Source organism: Emydura macquarii, unplaced genomic scaffold, assembly GCF_026122565.2.
Source record: "Emydura macquarii macquarii isolate MOO-44397 ecotype Brisbane River unplaced genomic scaffold, CSIRO-AGI_Emac_v2 contig_1254, whole genome shotgun sequence".
NCBI classification, from domain to species: Eukaryota; Metazoa; Chordata; order Testudines; family Chelidae; genus Emydura; species Emydura macquarii.
In genome coordinates, this window is record NW_027131391.1 from 2,851,516 (window position 1) to 2,875,140 (window position 23,625).

Genomic DNA, 23,625 nt, shown 5'->3' on the forward strand with positions numbered 1-23,625 from the left:
AATCCACTTATGTCTTGTCTCTTTTAGACTGTAAGCTCTTTGGGGGATTTATTGTGTGTGTTCGTACAGTGCTTAGCACAACGAGGCCCAATCTGGTTGTGGCCTTTAGGGGATACCACAGTATTAATGTTAAAGAAAAATAAGTTAACTCGTACATATCTGCAGAGTAAATGAAGGGCCAAGAGAATCTGCTTTGCTCACAGGATTTCTTTTCTCTCTACCCATTGCAGGCACGGCATCGTTATCAGCCCCCGCCTTTTCCTTAGTCTTTCCTCTCCTAAAGACAGTGCTGACTGAGACGCCCAATGATAGTGAAGAGAAGGAGGCACTCATGGTCAAGATCCTGCAGATCCTTACAGTTCATGCTCAGCTGAGATCATCAGCAAGTGGCCAAACTTCACTGGTGGATGAGGTCAGTGTTCATCCATTTCCCAGGGCTGAGAACTGGAGGAATGTGAAGAGATCACTGTGAAGATAATGGCATTAAAGATTAGAGAGCTGCCTAGGCGTGACCGAGGCGTGGTTAATGGGAGCACTGATACCTTCACCAAGAAACCCTGGGATGAAGAGCTCTGTGCGGCTACCAAGTTGGCCCTTCAGCGGAGCTTGCTATTTATTGTATGTGGAAATACCAGTGATTGTATGCAGTGTTGTTGTAGCCATGTCAGTCCCAGGATATTAGAGAGACAAGGTGGGTGAGGTAATATTTTTGTATTGGACCAACTTCTGTTGGAGAGAGAGTCAAGCTTTCGAGCTACACAGAGCTCTTCTTCAGGTCTGGGAAAGGTATTCAGAGTGTCACAGCTAAATACAAGATGGAACAGATAGATTAGCATAAGTAGTTAGTGCATATGCTACTATCTGTTCTATCTTGTATTTAGTTGTGACACTCTGAATACCTTTCCCAGACCAGAGGAAGAGCTCTGTGTAGCTTGAAAACTTGACTTCCTTCAACAGAAGTTGGTCCAATAAAAGATAACCTTTCTCAATTTGTCTCTCAAATATTAGTGAAGCAGTTTCCCAGCTCCATGCTGCTGACTTGTTCTGTATCCCTTCTCTACTCCCCTGTTCCTAGACACTCAGTCTGAGACATGTTGTTTTGACAGAATTCACAAGCTAGCAAGTTGATGAGGGTTTATTGTAAGTATCTGCTGTCTTTTTCACAGCATCTTAGGCTACTTACCTAGGTACCTAACTTAGCACAAATTTGGTGGTACACAAATAATGTGATTTCTCCTTGTTCATATACTCTTCCGCAGTCTCATTTGATGGCAGAGAATTTAACCATCAGTACTTGGAAACAGCTTAGTCAAATACTACTTTCCCTTCAGAAGTCACTCAGCATCTCTATCTTAGGTTTTCTTAAAGTGCCTATTGTCTTGGTACTGAATTGCCTGGCTAAGGTCACTATACCTGCTTCTGCCAGCTGTCTGTTTGTATATGGATTAGTTTGGTTTAATCCCTAGGAGTGTTAAATTCTGGCATGGGTAAAGCAAATTTGTGCTGTGTGTCAGATGTCATGATTCAAGGTCTTTTTCTCACTGGTGTAGGAGTATTGCAGCTGACATTGCGTTGTGTTTCCTTCCTGCCCAGCTAACTTGCTAGCACTGGATTTTCATTATAAGCTGTTGGGGTTACATTTGGAAAAGTTATTTTTGGAGTGACAAGATGTTGTTTTTATCCCCTTCCTAGAATGGCCCCGAGTTACTGCCTCGCACAGATATGCTGCTGCTGCTGACCAGGGTGATTGGAACAGGTTCTCCACGGTTGCAGGTGAGTTGTCCGCTTGGTTTAGCAGTATGGGCCCAGCCTAAGCTGCATCAATAGCTAACTTAGGAAATATACTCATCAGCTCTAAATCTCTGAGACTGGTCGTTCACATAAGTTCATGTACCACCACCACCACCAGTTTTATATGGTGCCAGTATTTTTCTAGGATTAAAAGCCTTTGTTCTTCTTCTGTTGGACTAATTAGATCTCCCCTCTCTCCCCCCCAAGTTTGTCCCTTTTTATTTCCTCTCTATGGCCTTGTGTAGTAGTCCATGTCCCTCCAGCAAAGAATTGTAGAAGAGGCTCCATTAAGAGTCCAACTACTCTGCTCGTTCTGTGTTGGCCAGGATGTTGATGGGGAGGAGAGACAAAAAACTTTCACAGCTAGAAAGCAAATCATCAAGTCTCTGCCTGCCTGCATGTTGCACTGCCACTGGACTGTCCGTTAGATGTTTTCCTTTGTTGTAGCGTAGTCATATCTACCTACATTTTGTATATGACAAGTGCCATGGGACAGAAGGCTGGCGCTAGGATCTCTAATGGTTTGTAATCGTGTTTCAGGTTCTGGCTTCCAATACACTGACAGCTCTATGCACCAGCAGCAGTGGAGAGGATGGCTGTGCTTATGCAGAACAGGAGGAGATTGATGTGTTACTCCAGGCCCTGCAGTCTCCATGCATGAATGTTCGAGATGCAGCTCTCAGGGTAGGTGTGAAACATTTGTTCTGACTTTCCTCTTAAACTCAGGGCTCTCTAGTCCTTTGTTCAGGCTACTGGTCCCATGATTGGAATAGTTTCCATGATGTGTTAGGCTGGTCTCTGAGTCAAGCTCTCTAGGAGGAAACAGTGACCACTAAATGTTCCCACTATGGACAGTCAGAACATTATTAATTGCATTAAAAGGTCTGCACAGGTTTGTGGCTCCAATAGCAGTTTTGGCTTATCCCCCTTTCCTTCCTCATATAGCATGGGGCATGCTGCATCCCATGGCTGCAGGAGCCGAGCTGGCCTTTCCTTGCAATTGCTGGTTGCCACTGTGGCACCAGGCATAGGAACTGAGAGCAGGGAGCGTCTGTGTTCTCTCTGCTAGAGGTTGGGCAGTATGGAGGAGGTGGCTTCCTGACTCCAATGCACAAAGAACAAGAGCTGGACTGGGTGTGGGATGCCAGGGGTAGTAGATTGGGACAAAGAGCACGCGGAGTGGGTGGAGGACTAGATCTAGTGGGTGGATTGTGGGACTGGTTGGCCAAGGAGACTGGGTCTGGGACGAGAGACAACTGAGATCGGATGACAATGGAAAATCTGGGATGAGGAGCCAAGATTGGGGAAAGACTTGGACTTTGAGGGGAAGGAAACTTGGACTGGGATGAGGGAGAGGCGGGAAGACACAGGACAGGCACAGAAAGGGTCTGGGTCAAGCTTGAGGATAAGAGCAGAAGGGTCTGTAACCAGTAGAGAGAACTTGGAATGCAACTCGGTATTCCTGAGTTTTCAATATTTCTTTGCTGTCAGCAAGTATCTGTGAAACCCACTGGCAAAGTGTGTGTCTCAGGTGCACACGAACCTTAATTCTAGCATTTCTGAACTTTCGAGTGCTTGACTTAGCAATCCTAACTTGTTTTAATGAAGCTTTTTTGTGTAGTTTATGTTATGCTGGTGTTTATCCAGTTCAAGAGAGCACAAGTGCTCTGAGGTAAGAAACAGTCGGGTTGCCTTGGTGCTTTTATTCCCCTTGAATCCTGAATTTGAAGAATAAATTTTCTCCTAGCATAGTATGAGATGGCCCCAACCCTAGTGTCCTGTCCAGTGCTAGACACCTAATAGAACTCTACTTCATGCTCTATTGTGGAAAAGCAGGCATCTTCCTCAGAGTGTGCACAGCGTTACTCAGATAATTCTTTCCCCTTTTATGGTATTTCTCACCATGGTAACAATTGCAAATTACTGTATATTGTCCTATTCTACAGAGGTGTGATTTCTGTCTTTTATTGGGATCCTGATCTACCTAGGTCTGGACTTCAGCAGCTGAGAGCTATTGCTTGGCTGCTGTACCTAATTACATTGGTCTTATTATCCCCCTACCTCTCCTCCTTAGTCCTCAGTCACTATTTTACTGGTGATTAACAGGGAAGCTATATTACCGTCCACCTCATTGCAAAATATGTTCTTCAGAAAGGTGCATGCAATACTTCTTTTGTGTGAGAGTGCTGAAATGGTTCTTTAATCAAGTGTTAGCCTCTTCGCTTGACTGTGAGATGGCGCGCGCGCGCGCACACACACACACACACACACACACGAGTAAAGTTGAAATGGTTTTTGCTGCCCCCCACCATCCGTTTACCTATCTGTAACCCAGTATCTGGCTGTCATTTTGTGTAATTTGCAGCAGCTTTTGGCAAAATGAAAAAAGTGTCAAGACGTTTTTCAGCAAAAAATGAATTTAATCAGTCCCTAATTTTCCTTTACATGGAAGATTTCCTGTATTATGTTTCCAGGTTATCTCTGCTAGGGATGGTTATAGAGACCAGACATTTGCACTGAATGTTCTATGATTTCATTCAGGGACTAATGGAGTTGCAGATGGTGCTACCAACACCAGACAGTGATGAAAAGAATGGATTGAATCTGCTGCGCCGGCTCTGGGTGGTAAAGTTTGACATGGAAGATGAGATTAAAAAACTGGCAGAGAGGTGAGAACTGTACTCTATTCAGTGAATTGTAACAGTGATGCCCATTCGCCTTTTCACATGGAGTCTCACACAGAGGATCTGTGTAGGCTGTGCCCCCAAAAGGATGCAACTTTAGATCTGTGTAGTATTCTGTGTTTAAGGGTATCTCTGGTTTTCTGAAGAATGATCAGTCACCTCTTTGTGTTACCTGCAGGCTGTGGGAATCTATGGGTCTGGAGCTGCAGCCTGATCTTTGTTCCCTGCTGATCAAAGATGTTCTCTGCTATGAGGAAGCAGTGCGTCAGGCTGGTGCTGAGGCTCTTTCCAAGGCTGTAGAGCAGTATCGAAACCAAGCAGCTGAAGTCATGAGTAAACTTATGGAGATTTACCAGGAGAAGCTCTATGTAAGTAGCTGCTGTGCTATAGAGTTACAGGGACAGTCACACATGCTCAGTACTATGTCCCTTTCATAATCCGTCTGTACACTTACCACATTCTTTGGTGGGTGTTGTCACATATCTGTCCTTTTTTTTTTAAATGTGGCATTGCAGATGTGGGAGGCATCATGGATCTAAGTTATGTAGGCAAAGGAGAGGAAACTAGACAGAGCTGCTAATAAACATCTGCTCTAGAACTTTATTTTTTCCATTCATGCTTTGTGTGTGTCTTTGGAAAGGCATGTTGATTAAATGTATCCATTTCCCACCCTCAGAGGCCACCTCCAGTTTTGGATGCTCTGGGACGGGTGATATCTGAGTCTCCACCTGACCAGTGGGAAGCAAGGTACTGTTTCTCTTCGCATTCTGCTCTTCGCTTCCAATGCTTTCTAAGTGAGATGCTTCAGGATTTTGCTCATGTTATTGTAGGTGAGAGGGCAGTGTTTGGTTCAGGGAAGTGTTTGAGGAGTAAATTCTTTGCAATTAGTACCAACTGGTGATTGCATGGTCTCCCCTGTTAAGGGACACTTGTCCCTCGCAGAGCAGACTATGCAGACCAGAATAGCTTTGCATGTTCTTCTGCAACATTTCCAGATCCGTCTGACTATTGGGCTTCAGAATTTCATCCCTGTCAATCTCATAAGAACAGAATCTTTTCCTGTCAAAATGGTTCATTTGTGACTTATGTCAACAGATTCCCAGGCTCTGGTCTGTGCTCAGTCAGTTATTTCAAGAATAGCAATGCTAGCCTTAGTGAACTGGACAAATTCCAACTTGGATAATTACATTCTGCCTACTTCAATGCTTTCTGTAGTTTTAATTGGACACTGTTTTTCACTGCCTGCCTTAAACGAATGTGTTCCTCAGTGCTGATGTGCACTGTTATACAGCTACGGTGTTTCAGTGGCTGGCTGATAAAGTAATTCTTTTGGGTTTGTGTAAAGTGCTTGAGATCCTTCAGGATGAAAGTTGCCATATAAATGCCAGATTATTATTCTTTTGGGAACTTGCAGCAGGGAGCTGGAAGTGAAATGGTTGCTGCTGCTCTGGGATCATCACTTTGGGAAAACTAAAACAGCCTGAAATGTTATGGCTCCATAGTGTACTCTCTGTTAACTGTTGAAATACATGGGAAATTGGAAGTGTGATAGCTGCAAAAAAACAAGTGTTTACAAAAGTTATTGATCTGAATCATGGAAGGCCAATTCATACAAAATACATTTTTTTTACAGATGTGGCATAGCCTTGGCCTTGAACAAACTCTCTCAGTACCTGGATAGTTCTCAGGTGAAGCCCCTTTTTCAGTTCTTTGTACCTGATGCACTTAATGACCGCAATCCTGAGGTCCGGAAGTGCATGCTAGATGCAGCTCTTTCTACACTCAATACCCACGGCAAGGTAAGCTCAAGTGTTCCTTCCCTTAAAGATGGGAATAAATATGAGTGGGACTTGGATACTGTGTTGGAGACTATATATTAGGTAAAGCCACACTGGTACAAACTAACTATTGAAAACCTTCATCTAATGAGAATTTCTTTCTCTAATGGATTTTAATATAGTCTGTACTGGTCGCTACTGGAACAAAAAGCCTAAGATTCTCCTCTCACTTTCACCATTGTAAATCAGGAGTAATTCAGTTGAAGTGACTGGAATTGAAATGGTGTAAAACTGGTGTAATAAAAGCAGAATCTGGCTATAGGTCTTTTAAACAAAGGTTAGTAATTGCAGTGAAGACGTGGCAGTGAGCCAGTCAGATGCTGTCTGTGTCTAGCAAGATGTCACATGTATAACTTTGGTTTCTTTAATCTCATGGTGCCAGCATCTGAGAACTATATGTACAGTAGAACCTCAGAGTTATCAACATATCAGGAATGGAGGTTATTTGTAACTTAGAAATGTTCGTAACTCTGAACAAAGTGTTGTGGTTGTTCTTTCAAAAGTTTATAACATAATATTGACTTAATACAGCTTTGAAACTTTACTATGCAGAAGAAAAATACTGCTTTCCCTTTATTTTTTTTAGTAGTTTGTTTAACATAATACAGTACTGTATTTGCAGTATTTTTTGTCTCTGCTGCTCCCTGATTGCATGCTTCCGGTTCCAATGAGATGTGGGTTGACCAGTCAGTTTGTAATTTTGCTGTTTGTAACTCTGAGGTTCCTCTGCCCAACACCCTATCTATATAATATATGAGGCCTTGGATACAATCTTAGACCCTTTGGCATTTTAAAAATGAATCAAATAAAAAAAGTTTAAAAAAAAATGCATTTACTTTGTGTAGTAAAAATATATGGATATTTCACACATACCCATATATTGGATAGAGTATGGATCTGTCAAGAAAAGGTGAGTTGTCAAATCCAAAGCACTGCGCCCTGCATGGATTTTGGAGGGGGGAGTTGAAATTCCCTCATCCAGGCTTCCAGGTCTCACTTTGCGACACCCCCCACCCCCTCTCCCCAAATCCCTGTAGTCAAGGAGAACTGTAGTGTCACCACTAGCTAGTGCTCCTCCTTAATTGCTTGTCAGATGAGCAATATGGGGTGCACTTTCCTCTTTTGCTCCCACTCCTACTAAGTGGGGGAACAAGAAAATGGGTGCTGAAATCCAAACCAACTCTCCCATGTGGTGATGTACACCATTTGCACCAGATCTGTGGGCTGGCAGGTTTGTGTATCTATTTTTTTTTTTTTTAAATATTTAACAACTAACTGCTCTTTCACGGGAAATAGCCATAGCCTGTAGGATGCCACATAGTCCTAAATGCTGTAGTATATGAAACTTTCTCTGCCTGGACAATTAACTGTAAATTCAGACTCTCTTAATTGCCTCGTTTTTGCCTCTGATAAGGATAACCAGACCCTGCTGAGCCGAGCAAACCTTGCTCTGAGAGTGGACTCTAGTAGCAAGTGACATGTTTCTACATTTTGTTTTTCAGGACAATGTTAACTCTCTCTTGCCGGTCTTTGAAGAATTCCTGAAAAATGCTCCAAATGATGCCAGCTACGATGCCGTCAGACAGAGCGTGGTCATTCTGATGGGCTCGCTGGCAAAACATCTGGACAAGAGTGACCCTAAAGTGAAACCAATTGTTGCCAAACTGATAGCAGCCCTGTCTACTCCATCCCAACAGGTACCTTCTTTCAAAAGTTCTCCGGAGCCCAGCAGAAGCAGATTAATTCTCTGACACTTTCATGAATTTCATTACCACTGTCATCCCTGTGCTTAGAAATATGGACTCCTGCACAACAGGAGTAATGAGTTAGAGAGCAAAGGCTTTAGAGTGTTATAAAGGGAATGTGTATTCTCTAATCCAGTGGTTTTCAACTTGTGGTCTGTGGACCCATGGGGTTCCATGGATTATGTCTAAGGGATCTATGGGAAAGGTGGTTGATACCATGGAACAATGGTTTTCAACCTGTGGTCCATGGACCCCTGTGGGTTGCAGACTATGTCCAAGATTTCCAAAGGGGTCTGCATCTCCATTTGAAATTTTTAGGGGTCTGCAAATGAAAAAAGGTTGAAAACCACTACTCTAAGCAGTTACACTCTGAGGTCAAACATAGGTTCAGATTCAGAAACATAAGAAGGCAGAAACCTGTGGCTGGGGGGACATACCGGTGGATCAGCAAGGTGGGTGGTTGGGGTAGGTTATTGTGTTAGTAACATACACTTTGTGATCTGTTTGATAGCTGGTGTGTTTTTCCATAGGTCCAGGAGTCTGTGGCAAGCTGTTTACCGCCTCTTGTGCCTGCAATTAAAGAAGATGCAGGAGGAATGATAGAGAAATTAATGCAGCTGCTTTTAGAGTCTGATAAGTATGCTGAGCGCAAAGGTGCAGCTTATGGACTGGCGGGCCTAGTAAAAGGCCTTGGCATCCTCTCTCTCAAACAACAGAAGATGATGACCACGTTGACTGATGCCATTCAGGATAAGAAGAACTTCCGCCGGCGAGAGGGTGAGTGGCAGGTGCTCTCTTCCTCCTCCATCTTTTTGAAGTTTTCTGTATTTGATTTGCTGACACTTGTAGCAGACATACCGATAGCTGTCCTTCATCCATTTACCTAGGACTGACTTGCTTAGGAAATCCTGTATCTGGTTTCTCTTTATTCCCTGTATCACTACTGTTAGAGTGGGGAGTCAGTCTCCTGAAACCTTTGATTTCTCTTGTGCAGTGTATTTTAACACCCGCACCCTCCACCACCCCTCAATGTGGTAGAGGTAGGGGTCTTAGTCTCTGGAATGTGTCCTCACTCTCATCTCTCCCATCTCAGATAAGAGTGTTGCTAGCTTCCCTCAGGGCAGTAAGTGTAGGACTTGTATCTGGTCCAAAGGTGGAGATGGGTTTTTAAAGCTTCTTTGTTGCATTTGCTGTTGGATGTTTTGTATCCTTAGTTCTCTTTCCTTCACACCGATCCTAACTTACATTGGGACTCAGAAGGCTACCACGCTGCATTTTAATGCTATCAGCCTCTGTGCAGTCTCTGGGTAACAAGAGTCCCCTACACAATATCCCCCCTCTGGTTCAAGGAGGGAGAATGAGATGCTGAGAATTTTTCCAGATCAGAGTTTCCCACAAAAAATTAGCTATTAGCTCCTTAGGTAAATCTGATCTTCACTTCTGATCCCTCTTAGAGTGGTATATTATTTCCTGATTATCCTGTCTGTTTCTCTAGGGGCTCTGTTTGCCTTTGAGATGCTCTGCACCATGCTTGGGAAGCTCTTTGAGCCCTATGTGGTTCATGTGTTGCCCCATTTGCTGCTTTGTTTTGGAGATGGAAACCAGTATGTGCGAGAGGTGAGTAAGAGGTTCCTGAGAACCAGGAACGTGAGAGGTGGTAGCAAAAACTATTCTTATTCTCTTTAACTATTTAAATAAAACAACAACAAACTCTTATACAAACCACAGGCTACTAGAACCGGATTTCATTAATAACCAATAGCATCGTTGTCCATTGGGTGTTAACTCTAGGTTGGGGTTGTTTTTCAACTAACTGTACTGTTGGACATGCACACCATTTTACACCAGGGCCATGTTCCCACTGGCTCTTTAAAGGAGCAGGAGAAACCAGCAGTCGGGTAGATTATAAATGTCCTCTTTCCTCCTTTGAGGCTGCAGACGACTGTGCCAAGGCAGTGATGAGCAACCTGAGCGCTCATGGGGTGAAGCTGGTGCTACCATCACTTCTGGCGGCTCTTGAGGAGGAGTCTTGGAGAACCAAAGCTGGTATGGACTAGCGTTTGACTCTGCTGTAGTTCAGAGGAGCTTGAAATTCACTGAACCACCATTTGTGGGGCTTATTCTTTCATCCCAATAAACACTGTGATATCTTGTTCTGTTTGTTATGCTACAGCAGAGCATATGGTTTTTTGAATGAAAGCTTCATTTATCATCTAGTTCAGAACACATTCAAGCAGTATTTTCTTGTGACTGGATTCTAAGAAACTTCCTCTTGTATCTGTAGAGGTGGCAGAAGAGCAGGAATCTTCTACCCCACTTCCCCCATACAGTTTTTAAACCTTTCCATTATTTAAAATCCCTCCGCAATGTTTGCGTTTTCTGGAATATTTCTCTCTGTGCGGAACTGCGTTTGAGTTTGCACGCTGCCCTTGCCAGTCTCTTCTGTTACATTAATTTTCTCTTACTCTGTGTTCAGGGTCCGTGGAGTTGCTGGGGGCTATGGCATACTGTGCCCCAAAACAGCTTTCTTCCTGCCTGCCGAACATCGTGCCAAAGCTCACTGAAGTGCTCACAGACTCCCATGTAAAAGTGCAGAAGGCAGGACAGCAAGCGCTTAGGCAAATTGGCTCTGTTATCAGGAACCCGGAGATCCTGGGTAAGAACCATGTGTGTGTGTGCTTGTGTAGTCCTGGTATGTGACCCTAATTCATAACAATGTCATAGAGCAGGGCCCTTTTAGTTTGCATTCACATTGAATCAGATGGTAGAAACAAAATCTACATTTAGAAAGGTATAACCTGAGAACTGCAATGCAGCTATCTCTTTTTAGGCTTTCTAAATGTTCTCTGAGCTCCCTTTGCCATGTCTCACTTTCACTCTTCAGAAGAATTAACACTTTTCTGGGTGGGTGCGAGGACACCAGCTGTGGCTGAAGCTGTCTCACTTGTCTGTTCCATGTACAAACATAACATTTTTCTCCCCTATTTTGAAATGTGTAGCAATTGCTCCGGTCCTGTTGGATGCACTCACCGACCCGTCCAGGAAGACCCAGAAGTGCCTGCAGACCCTGCTGGATACTAAGTTTGTCCATTTCATTGATGCTCCATCTCTGGCCCTCATTATGCCCATTGTTCAGAGAGCCTTTCAAGATCGTTCCACGGACACCAGAAAAATGGCTGCCCAGATCATTGGAAATATGTACTCCCTGACTGATCAGAAGGTACAATGCTGGGAAGTTCTTTCCAGTCAAAGGCTTCACTTACTTTGGAGAGGAAAAGTAGACTTACAGAGCAAGAGACTGAGACTATTTTATTGGTCTCTGGGTTTTTGTTCTCAGTAAGGGTAATATGGGAACTTTGCAGTTTCACTGACTTAAACACAGATGTTAAGTGAGCAAGTGACTTCTGCAAAGATAATGAAAATCCTAGAGTAGTTAAGACCATAAACTTTTATCTGGGACCATATATATTTTCCCAAAAAAAGTCTTGTAGAAGAATCGGTAAATGTTTGTGCTCTAAGAAATGCCTCCATAAATCTACTACTTCTGAATGAATTAATAGATTTTCTGAGTTGGTTCACAGAAGTAAAAGTTGAACTGACTGTAGACTGAAGATCTGAGTTGGATTCCTTTATTGCTGGTTACTCTCTAAAATTAAACCTTGCATTGAGGGGAGGAGGGCTGGATTTAATTTAAGAAAAAAAAATTGGTTTATGAATCAGCATAAAAGGTTTTTGAGTGACTTGCATAGTGTGATACTGCTCTGTAAGGAACAGGTGGGAAACTGAAGTCAATTTGTGTATCAGCGCTGAGGAGGCAGCGCCCCGGGTAAAGTTGTATCTAACTATTTTACCAGACAGAAATGAGATTCTGGTGGCTGTTTTCTTTTTGAACTTAGCACTTACGTACTGGGCTCTTTGTTTCAGGATCTGTCTCCATACCTACCCAGTGTGACCCCTGGACTGAAAACATCTCTGTTGGACCCTGTGCCTGAGGTAAGCCTTGGCACAACTACAGTTCTACTCAAGTGCGAAGTCTTTCAGTCTGATAAACTAGGATTAATCCTAATCTTTCCACAAACTAGTCTGTGGTTAGAACAGTGAGAGAAGCTGTGCAAAGTGATCAGGGAGGGGAGTTAAGACCTTCATATTGCTTTCTCTTGATGACTTTCATTATGACTGGGTATTTTACAACTCTACACTTCTCTCTTGCCTGTTAGGTGCGTACAGTATCTGCAAAGGCATTAGGAGCCATGGTGAAGGGCTTGGGGGAGTCCTGCTTTGAGGATTTGCTGCCATGGCTGATGGAGACACTGACGTATGAGCAGAGTTCAGTGGATCGATCTGGAGCAGCACAAGGTAAGGATAACGGGTTGAGCAATGGTGTTGGTGTTTCTTAGCTTGGCCGAAATAATCGTTTGTGTGTGTTGTCGTGTGTTTACCAGTTCTGTAACTGAGTGTTGTTTTTCAGGTCTGGCCGAAGTCATGGCAGGGTTGGGGGTAGAAAAGTTGGAGAAGCTTATGCCAGAAATTGTAGCTACAGCCAGCAAAGTGGACATTGCACCCCATGTCCGGGATGGTTATATCATGATGTTCAACTACCTACCCATTACTTTTGGAGACAAGTTCACCCCCTATGTTGGGCCAATCATACCATGCATCCTTAAGGTAGGAACCAGATGGCAGGAGAGTCACATCTTAGAAAAGGGAAGGAAAGTTCTCAGGTATTTCTAAATGCCTAATAAAGTAATTGAGATTTGCATGACATTGTCCACAGCAGATTCTATTCCTTGCTCTTCCAAGGTCCTTGATAGCATTGTTTGCTGGGTTTTGTGTGTGGCTATTAGTAAACCCTTGACTTTGATGATTGTGGGAAATGGGAAGAGGTCTCCAGTGGGGATTCCACTGCTTTGTAACTATTTACTTTGAATGGATGAGGGGGAGGCATGCACTATCTCACTGTGTGGAAACCAAGTGCCATCTGTTTGGTATTTTCTTCTACATTAAAAACCATACTTTATTGTGATTTGTCTCTTGGTCTAGGCACTAGCAGATGAGAACGAGTTTGTGCGAGACACTGCCCTTCGTGCTGGACAGAGAATCATCAGCATGTATGCAGAGACTGCAATTGCTCTGCTCCTACCTCAGCTGGAGCAAGGCCTCTTTGATGATCTCTGGAGAATAAGGTAGGAAATAAAAGCTTTTAAGCTTGCAGTAGCCACCCTTCCATCAGTGGAAGATTGGATGGGTTTAGAACCTCTTGGTCTTGCTCTTTAAGGAAGTGTAAGAGCTGCTTTGAAGCAATAAGAGGCTCTCCCTTCTACGTATGGGCTGAGTGTGGTGCCTTAATAGTAGTACTCTCAGACTAGAATCTGGGGTGGAATATGGAACTTGTAGTTTCTTCCAGGTGATAGTGCAAAGCACTCCCACTAGATCAATGGCTCTAACCTTTCCAGACTTCTGCACCCCTTTCAGGTCTCTGATTTGTCCTGCATACCCCCAAGTTTCACCTCACTTAAAAACTACTTGCTTACAAAATCAGACATAAAAATACTATTATACTATTATAAAATACATAAAACACACTATTACTGAGAAATTGCTTCTTTTCTCATTTTTGCCATATAATTATAAATTAAATCAATTGGAATATAAATATTGTACTTACATTTCAGTGTGTATGGCATATAGAGCTGTATAAACAAGTCATATGAAATTTTAGTTTGTACTGACTTCACTAGTACTTTTTTTTGTTTTGTAAAACTAGGCAAATATCTAGATGAGTTGATGTACCCTCTGGAAGACCTCTGCGTACCCCAATGGGTACATGTACCCCACTGTACTAGATCACTTAGCCAGGTGGCAATTTTAAAATGCTTTTCCACAGCAGTTTCTATGGGAATATTTAGCACTCACATACGCATAGACTGCACTTTGAAAAAAGAAATGCAGTAAGTTTCCCTCTGGTGTGGAAACATGAGGTGGAAAGAACTCTGGTCATAACTAATAATGATGTCTAAAAATTAGTTATATAAAATGGCTAGTGATGAATGCAGTCATGCGGCATCCCAAGTGTGTTTTCTTATCAACACAGAACCAGTGGACGTAGATAATGATTTATACCCACAGGCTATTTTGCTTCTCTTCATAGTTCAGATCAAGGCTAGTCTGTCATCTTTGATGTGCTGCCCTAAAGTGGGGGCTCTCTAATCTCTGTTTTAGTTTGGAATTCCCTCCATCCTATCATTTTTATGGTTCTCTTTTTCAGTCATATTGACAGAATGATCTTTATGGAATCTCATATGACAGTTCACATTGACCTGGTTCTGTTCCTCACCATTTACTCCCATAGTAGCCTCTAGGATAACAGTCAGTTTGGACAGGCAGCACTTGTTTTCTTTTTTCTGCATGTAACACTGATCTTACTCCCTTTGCCAGGTTTAGCTCAGTTCAGCTCCTTGGAGATCTTCTATTCCATATCTCAGGAGTCACTGGGAAAATGACAACAGAAACTGCCTCAGAGGATGACAACTTCGGAACAGCGCAGTCAAACAAGGTAAGGGCTGTTGTATGTTTCTGTGTTCCTGTTTGTGGAGAGAACCTGTGGGGTGACCTTTAGGTTGGCAATACCTCTTCTGAGTTTCATGCGGTGAAAAATGCAATGTTGGCTTCACTAGCTTCCTTTTATTTATTTCAGGCCATTATTACTGCCCTTGGTGTGGAACGGCGGAATAGAGTTCTGGCAGGTCTGTACATGGGTCGATCAGATACCCAGCTCGTAGTTCGTCAGGCATCCTTGCACGTCTGGAAAATTGTGGTCTCAAACACACCTCGCACACTGCGTGAAATTTTGCCAACCCTGTTTAGTCTTCTCTTGGGGTTCTTGGCCAGTACTTGTGCAGACAAGAGAACGGTAAGGGTTCTACACAGGTGGTACTCTGCTAACAAAGGTCACTCTGTTCATAACAGGTGTTTGATGAATGTGGGTAATCCTTGAATAAGCCACCGCAAAACTGCCACTATTCTAAGCTTCTTAAACACACATGGGTATCTCCTCTACAGTCCCTCTTTATTCAGAGCAGCTATGGCAAAATGAACATTTTTTTTAAACCTCTCTTTTCATAGCAATGTCCCCATCTCCCGTGATCACCAACTCTGCTGTGAACGCTTACTTATGGATAAAATATGGCATATAAGAGTACAACAAATAGATATTTAAAAAAATCATCTCAGCCATTAAGTTTCATGAGGCAAAGAAATGGAAGTGATGGGTTTCAGATGTTTTTACTCTTAAACTTTAAAAGGAAGTGAAAATATGCACATGATTATGCTATATAGAGTGGCAATATGGACCGCATTTAATGAGTGTATATGTAGTGCATACATACTGTGTCTATATGCAGCTTGTATTTGTCTGAAACACTCTGATGGATGGAGGTACATAACGCTAACTGCCGTATATCTCTTATGAGTTAAAATGGAATGTTCCAGGTCAGTTGGGTTTGACACATTCTAACTAGTTGCTCGTGATAGCTGTTCCGAGTGACTCTGTTGCATGAATTTTGGGAACAGGTTGCAGCACGGACGCTTGGAGATCTTGTCCGAAAGTTGGGAGAGAAGATCCTTCCCGAAATCATCCCTATCCTGGAAGAAGGTTTGAGGTCAGAGAAAAGCGATGAGAGGCAAGGTGTCTGCATTGGTTTGAGTGAGATCATGAAGTCCACCAGCAGGGATGCAGTAAGTTAAATTCCAGAGGGGAAATTTAAAACTTCTTTTCCTGTGTGATGTCCTGTAATTGCATCTATATATCTTGTAGGTGCTGTTTTTCTCAGAGTCCCTCGTTCCTACAGTGAGAAAAGCTCTGTGCGATCCACTGGAAGAAGTCAGAGAGGCTGCAGCCAAAACATTTGAACAGCTGCACTCAACAATTGGATACCAGGCTCTTGAAGATATCCTGCCATTTTTGTTGAAGCAGCTGGTAAGTGTTTCAGACATGAGAAATCAAATTTTTAAAACATCTCACTGTACGACAAGTTTTGAAATTCTCAGTACTGGAGAATTTGGTCTGTAATACTAAGTCTTTAGGGGTGGGTCACAAGTCTAATGATTTCATTTCCTCCCTGGATTCATCTGTTCTGCAAGAGGGGAAGGGAATGGTCTTGTAGTTAAAGTATAGGACTGATGGTTGGAACATCTGTGTATTCCTCTGGCCCTGCTACAGGTCTTCACTGTCATGTGGAAAGTTGCTTAACCTGTGTGCCTCACTATGGATATTCTTCCCAACCTGGTAGGGAGGCTTGATTCAGTGTCTGAAAAAGGCTTTGAGAGCCCCAGGTAAAGGATTTATATAGGTGTTGGTTGTATGATCATCCCACAAAGTGTCACTTGAAACAAGGTCTAGTTTGCTGTGTGCAGAGATGATCTTGCAGGCGAGCTGGCTAACTCCCTTATACTCTCTCTCTAGGATACTGAAGAGACATCCGAGTTTGCTCTGGATGGACTTAAGCAAGTTATGGCTGTTAAGAGCCGTGTGGTGCTGCCTTACTTGGTGCCAAAGGTATGCCTGGGAACAAATCTAAGTTTTGTAGGGTGTTTTATTTCTTCTTGCCTCAAACATTCTCTGCACTGATGTTCAAAAATTGGGAGCAAAATTTCAAACGCTGCACCAGTTACTTGCCAGTAGCACTAATTGTAATTTGGGTTGTGATGTGGCCATGTTTAAGAATTGTTCATGCCTGTGTATTACATGAAATGCCTTTAGAAAAATTTTACTGGAGTAAAATCCTGTTGCTTTTCCTTGTTTCCTTTAGCTAATTTCTCCTCCAGTAAACACCAGAGTGTTAGCATTCCTCTCATCTGTGGCGGGTGATGCTCTGACACGGCATCTGGGTGTAATCCTACCTGCAATGATGTCTGCACTGAAGGAGAAGCTGGGCACCGCTGATGAGCAACTGGTAAGTAACATAGTTCATTTTTTGGTAAGTAAGGAAGACTAGTATTTGAAGTTCATTTACAAACTGTTTCAGTGTTTTTAGTAAATTGATAGCACATTTTAATTTAATCCAATAGCCCCTTGACACAATGATCTTTTTGCTGGTGGTAGTACATCATGAGTTGGAAAATGTATACTACCCAGATCTAAATGGGTTTGGCCAGCAGTGTGCCCAATTAATGAGATCTGTTGGTAGTATTAGAAAACTGGAGCATTAGATGAGAGAATAAAACTTTCTCACAATTCTTACTATGAGTGTGGTTCTATTTCTACACTGCTTCTTGTGATTTCAAAAATATCTAATGTGCAGAGTCTAGAGTTTTTCTGTCCCCAAGAGTTGATTGTTTTTGTCTGTCTGTTTAGCTTTGGTGTAACTTGAAATAAAAGTGACAGATTCATTGTCCACTCTTAGCGCTTGTCTTCACTATGTGGCTCCATAGATGTGAGGTACATTAGTTACGTTACGTAAGTAATGTAACTGGGGTCGACGTAGCTTACATTGAGTTACGCTCTCCCTTCGACACAGCTTATGCTTCTCGTTCCAATGGAGACCTGGAGTTGACAGGAGAGCACTCTCCCGTTGACTGAGCGTCTTCACCAGACCTGCTAAATCGATGCCGCTGCATTGATGGCTGCAGTGCTGATTTTTGCGCTGTAGTGAAGACAAGCCCTGTCTGTTAGGTAGTCTTTTGTCCTAGCACAGAGATTGCCATGGAGCTCTCCAAAGTTGTCCATAGCTGATATTTCCTTCAGTATGGTGACATGGACCATGGAACTGCTTGGATCAAGCTGAAGTATTACATGCTGGGGTCTGCGATCTCTGAATGGTCTTCAAAAATGGTGTTCCATCCCTAGTTTGTGCCCTGGATTTGTCATTGAATAAGGACAAATCTGCTGTTAAAATTAATTACTAAACAATAAGAAATTGATTCTGATTCAGCTGGACTATAACACCAGGGGACCGGTCGGTGATCTGACTGGTTTCCATGACAATAATTAACAATTGTACAGTTCATCCTGGAGGATAATGGTCTGTAGGGCAACAGCTTTATACCTTGAGCCAAGTGTGGCTTTTTTCTGGTTGAAAGTTAATATAAAGTTCATTCTGACTCTTTAGGAAATGGCTAACTGCCAGGCTGTAATCCTGTCTGTGGAAGATGATGCTGGGCAGAGGATTATCATTGAAGATCTATTAGAAGCCACTCGCAGCCCCGAGGTGGGAATGAGGCAGGCAGCAGCCATCATTCTAAACATCTACTGCTCCAAATCAAAAGCAGACTGCACTGGCCATCTCAGGAACTTGGTCTCAGGCTTGATCAGACTTTTTAATGATACCAACCCTGTGGTACTGAATGAAAGCTGGGATGCTCTCAATTCCATCACCAAGGTGAGATACGGGGTGGGATTGTTGTGGCGATACAGGCTGTGAGGGAATGGACTTGGTCAGTTACTTCTACAAGAAAACACTGTTTTCACTGGAAATGAGGTCATTGTTGCAAAGATTGTAGTATTTTAAAGACTGCACTAGACTGTAACAGTATGGGTGAAAGGCCAGACATTCAGAGAAAATGGGAATAGATCTCAGTGGCTTCTCTCTTGGTAAACATGAGAGGAATTCAGAAATGGTGGTGATTAATATTGTTACACAGTCTTTGCCCTTTCTGCCACGCTTACAGAAATTAGATGCTGGGAACCAACTTGCCCTCATTGAGGATCTGCACAGGGATATTCGGATGGTGGGGAATGAGGCCAAAGGAGAGCACATGCCAGGATTCTGCATTCCAAAGAAGGTAAACAATAAGTGTGTCGCGTGGGGCTGTGACTCACCACAATAATGTCTTTCCAATAGTCTAATTAATGTGATTTTTTTGTAGTTATCAGAATATTGTAATATTGGGACATTCCAAACCTTTAGGTGTGGAGACTTCCTATAGATTACTGCTGTTACTTGATACCCCAGATTGGGTTTCTGTTGTAAGTAAATATTTGACAACTCTATAATGCACATGAGTCATATTAGTTGCCTTTTTGGTGGAAGTGTAAAACTGGACTTCTCTGCCAAATCTTTCAGGATTAAAATTTACTAAACAGCAAGCAATTTAGAGAGGCATAACTGCATGAAATCAAACTGAGTAAAAGTACTTGTAATGGAAAGGAAGGTGAGTAGGAAATTGATAAGGTATTTCCAAGTTCCCACTTCCATTGGAAGGTGTGAGGAAAAGTAGGTTATGATTTGTCTGCATTGTTGGTTCTAGTTTTCTTGTTTGATTCCCATGACAGGGAGTGACTTCCATTCTTCCAGTGCTGCGAGAGGGAGTTCTAACTGGTAGCCCAGAACAGAAAGAGGAAGCTGCAAAGGCCTTAGGGCTTGTTATTAAACTGACCTCTGCTGAAGCCCTGAAACCCTCCGTTGTGAGCATTACTGGACCACTTATTCGGATCTTGGGAGATCGGTTCAGTTGGAATGTCAAGGTGGCTTTGCTTGAAACATTAAGCCTTCTGTTGGCCAAGGTAAGATTCCAAATCATTGGCAAACTGCTTTGTTTTCCTTTTTGTCACGTCTGAGCTTTCCATATTTGTTAACCTTCTCTACATAACCAAGTTGAGCTGGGCTTTTATGTACTGTGCTTAGTTACAAAAAAATACTCATGTCATGGGTGTGAAAACCTTCAGTGATGTCTCCTTATATCTCAGGCTATAGAAAACTAGATGAGGAAGCCATGAAAGTAAACGAGATACATATCTAAATGCTTAATTCTCTGCTTTCTGACAACTGAATTTGGTTCTTGCATGGTTTTCCCATTTTTTAGCTGTATGTTAGGGAAATTCTTTATCTGGATGGGAGATTTGAGCAAACGCTGATTTTATCATTATATCTAAGTGCAGTTAAAAAGAGACCATGCTTTTTCAGATCTTGTCTTTCTAGTTTCTGTTTCACATTTGAGTACATGTGATTCTCTCCCACCTCCCAAATTTCTGCCTGTACAGGTTGGGATTGCCCTGAAACCATTCCTGCCTCAGCTACAGACCACCTTCACCAAAGCGCTACAAGATTCAAACCGTGCTGTCCGCCTTAAGGCTGCTGATGCTCTCGGTAAATTGATTGCCATTCATATTAAGGTGGATCCCCTTTTTACTGAGCTGTTGAATGGAATCCGTTCCAGTGGGGATTCTGGCATCAGGTAAGCTGTGGAAAACCGGCAGGGCATGAACTACTTGGCAGTAGTGGGAAGAAAGACAAGTTTAATTTTCTTTTTTAAAACACTCTCTTTAACATCAGAGATTAGTTGAATGTAGAGCAGACGCCAACGTTATATAAATGCTATAAAAAACTCCAATGGTTTGTTCCCTATTTAGCATTTGTTTCAATCCATATGGACTTGCTATTTTTTCCTAGTTCTGAGATATCTACCTATGAGTGAAATGTACAGCTCCCTAAGAAATAGCCCCCTATTGGAGAAGATTTTCCCTCTTTGTGAATGGTCAAAGACTCTTCCCAGCTGTAAGAAAGACAGCCAGATGTATTTTTCCTGTGAGATGTAATCGAGTCAGAGCTTAGATGTGCAAAAACTTTCAGCAAGAGATTCTCAAAAATGTTTGCTTATATCCTCTTTTTTGGGAAGAAACAGCTCATAATTCCATTGATACTGTGTTTGAAGTGGTGAAGGAATTCCTGTGTTCACTTATTCAGCTTTACAGAGCCTATTAAAGACAATCCCAAACAAATAAATTTATACCAATGCAGGTTGGTTTCCTGCCATCCATCGTCTTCAAGTTTAGGCACACCCTTCTGCTAATTGTTGTGCACGTGAATCTGCTGTTGGCAGTTAGCTCCTGGTTCTTCACTGATACTCTGTTAGGGAAAGCTGCAGTCTTGAACTGTAACTTGTGGTTGTTCAATGCAGAGACACCATGCTGCAAGCACTGCGATTTGTAACACAAGGAGCTGGTGCTAAAGTGGATGCAACAATTAGGAAGAACATGACCACAGTGCTTCTAGGAATGCTGGGACACGATGAGGTATTGTTGCAAAGGGCTCAGGGGATGTCTCATGCCGTTTGTGTGTTTGCTTTTAATTTAAACTCTGAACTTTCTGCCAGAATTGTTTTCTAAAAAAACTTCCTGGAGGAGTTACTAATAATACACTGGAAAGAGCTTATTTAAAAGGAGGCTGACGCTATGTGTTGCTCACTAAACTGAATTCAATCTATAAAACTGAAATTGCTTTGACACATTACAGTATGTTGATTGAGAGGCAAACTCTATCCAAGGATAAGGTACTTCCCTGGCCAATCTATGGTAACTCTTAAATTCTGTGAAATTAGTGTTTCCTTGGCTTCTTTGAGTGTTTGACCTTCCATTCCTCACCAACATATTTGTTGAGGCAGCTAAAAACTATTCACTTACCATCAGCCAAAAGCAGGAAATGTATCAGCTGCACTGTAAATGCATATGTATAGTTCTAACATCTCAGTCAGTATTGATAACCTCAGTGTGGTAATAAATTTCCCGTTTTTTTGAGGGGTTTCATTCTCGCTGACAAAGACATTATCCAGTTTTAGAGGCATGTTCTGCATATGGCAGATTGCAACACTGACTCTGGAACCAACATAGTATTGCACACAAGATCAAAATTCACATTTTGTAGTGACGGCCCCCTTATTCTACATCTTTAAAACACAGTTGTTGGCACATCAGAGATGGAAAAATGTCTCATTGCAATGTAAATATCAATGTGTGGAGAGCTGCAATGGCAAATTCATTACTTTGGCAAGCTAAGGTAACAACAGCTGCTAAAAGTTTTGAACCAGGCTATGTTCACTAGCAAGAGGGTATTTTGCAGGCAGACAGCAGGCACCACTGCTGCATTTCCCAGCCTGTAAATCAAGAATTCAACCTTTCCATGTCCACAAAAGGCCCTTTTAAATCACAGAGGTGAAAGCAAATGTGTTTTCCATGTGTATAACTCAATCCTTATGTCAAGCCAGTACTGCTATACTCTGCACTGAACTGACAATTTTGGCTGTAGGCTTGATTTTAAATGTCACTGCAATGTACAAGAAAACTTCAAGTTTACTGAAATCAACAGATGGTGATGAGTGGGGAGCTGGTTGTCAGTCTTCACTTTCCTTTGTGTTTTTGTTTCATAGATACTTTTGTCACTTGGCATTCTCAGTGGAAATCTGCGTCTCAAACTCTTCTAATCTTTGCCTTTCTCCTCTTTCTTTCCTTGTTAGGATGCTACCCGCCTGGCGTCAGCTGGTTGTCTAGCAGAGTTATGTGCATTTCTCTCAGAAGAGGAGCTCAGCACGGTTCTCCAACAACACTTACTGGGTATGTCTAGCAGATAGTTATAAACGTTTTCTGAAATAGGAAATTTTATTAATTATGAAAACTTAAACTGTGGAAAAGACACCTGAGTGTTCTAGAGCAGCACTTTTCAGCCACTGGTCCCAGAGGCTTTTGTGACTTATATTCTAGGTTCCCCTTCCCTACCTTCATGCTGAGCCTCTATTCTAGGGTCTCTTGCCCATTTCTTTGCCGTTCTCCTATACATTAGTGTGCACTCTCATCTGCAATGAAGCCTTCGGTTACTCTTGTAATTTGAGGCAGCCCACGCTCCATTACCCAGAGGGCATGGGGAGTTGAATGGTGAAGCGATAGGCACTAACAGGCACAGCTGAGGTTTTAGTGTAAGCAAATGGATACAGCAGTCCAAAAAGGTTAGGAACCTCTGTACTGTAAAAAAATAATTTTTATAGAAAGTTTTGAAGCTGCCATTTTCTGTGTATTTTGGCTGTAACATTGGAAGATAGTGGAATCCTAAGGCCCTAAGTCTTCTAACTGCTCTTGGAGAATTAACTTTGTCCTGGGATTTTTATTTCATTGAAGAGACATAACTTCACTAATGATGACAAGATCCTTCACATTTTTAAGTTGTCACACGTCTGAGAGTAATACCTGATTAAGATTATCAAAGGCAATGGGACGAGCACAGGGCTGGGAGCCAGGAACTTGTAAATTTAATCTTAATTATGCCACAGACTCATTTTGTAGATTTAAATCAATCACATCTTTGTTCCAGTTTCCATAGCTATAAAATGGGTCTTACTTGGTAGAAGTGTTGGGTTTTAATGTTCATGTTTGCATAGAGCTCTAAGCAAGGCATTATTGAAGTGTTTGTCAGTTTATTTTTATGAAAACCGAGATGGTCAGCCTGACAAAAGTCATTTATATCAGATATACTGAGTAGCGAGGCTCAATATTGCTCTCTCCCTCTTGTAGCGGATGTCTCTGGGATTGACTGGATGGTGAGGCATGGACAGAGCCTGGCACTCTCTGTGGCTGTAAACGTAGCTCCCGGCAGACTATGTGCCCCCAAATACTATAACAGTGTTCAGGAGATGATCCTCAGCAATGCCACAGCAGACAGGGTAAGCACTATCTGAAGGCCACCCAGTCCATTTCCCAAGGTTCTGTGTGTTGCATTGTAAACAGTTTAAAGCTTTGCAGACTCACAGTGCTACCCAATAAAACTGGTACAACCCTAAAGCACATTCTGAAAAATGTACCATGGA

General features: G+C 42.4%; 1 protein-coding gene across 1 annotated transcript in view; it reads left to right on the top strand.

Annotated features, from left to right (window-relative positions):
• The window catches only part of GCN1 (GCN1 activator of EIF2AK4), a 54,863-nt gene that overhangs the window by 24,918 nt on the left and 6,320 nt on the right, over nt 1-23,625 (top strand). Inside the window, exons 26-55 of the mRNA XM_067550108.1 lie at nt 231-412; nt 1,693-1,773; nt 2,332-2,475; nt 4,333-4,460; nt 4,654-4,843; nt 5,152-5,222; nt 6,109-6,274; nt 7,816-8,010; nt 8,589-8,835; nt 9,554-9,675; nt 9,990-10,104; nt 10,535-10,714; nt 11,058-11,278; nt 11,983-12,051; nt 12,276-12,414; nt 12,527-12,723; nt 13,099-13,241; nt 14,494-14,611; nt 14,753-14,968; nt 15,628-15,792; nt 15,872-16,033; nt 16,520-16,612; nt 16,866-17,009; nt 18,165-18,434; nt 18,724-18,837; nt 19,328-19,558; nt 20,036-20,229; nt 20,953-21,067; nt 22,285-22,381; nt 23,333-23,481. Of these exons, the coding sequence (XP_067406209.1) occupies nt 231-412; nt 1,693-1,773; nt 2,332-2,475; nt 4,333-4,460; nt 4,654-4,843; nt 5,152-5,222; nt 6,109-6,274; nt 7,816-8,010; nt 8,589-8,835; nt 9,554-9,675; nt 9,990-10,104; nt 10,535-10,714; nt 11,058-11,278; nt 11,983-12,051; nt 12,276-12,414; nt 12,527-12,723; nt 13,099-13,241; nt 14,494-14,611; nt 14,753-14,968; nt 15,628-15,792; nt 15,872-16,033; nt 16,520-16,612; nt 16,866-17,009; nt 18,165-18,434; nt 18,724-18,837; nt 19,328-19,558; nt 20,036-20,229; nt 20,953-21,067; nt 22,285-22,381; nt 23,333-23,481 (4,658 nt within the window). The remainder of the gene's footprint in view (nt 1-230; nt 413-1,692; nt 1,774-2,331; nt 2,476-4,332; nt 4,461-4,653; nt 4,844-5,151; nt 5,223-6,108; nt 6,275-7,815; nt 8,011-8,588; nt 8,836-9,553; nt 9,676-9,989; nt 10,105-10,534; nt 10,715-11,057; nt 11,279-11,982; nt 12,052-12,275; nt 12,415-12,526; nt 12,724-13,098; nt 13,242-14,493; nt 14,612-14,752; nt 14,969-15,627; nt 15,793-15,871; nt 16,034-16,519; nt 16,613-16,865; nt 17,010-18,164; nt 18,435-18,723; nt 18,838-19,327; nt 19,559-20,035; nt 20,230-20,952; nt 21,068-22,284; nt 22,382-23,332; nt 23,482-23,625) is intronic.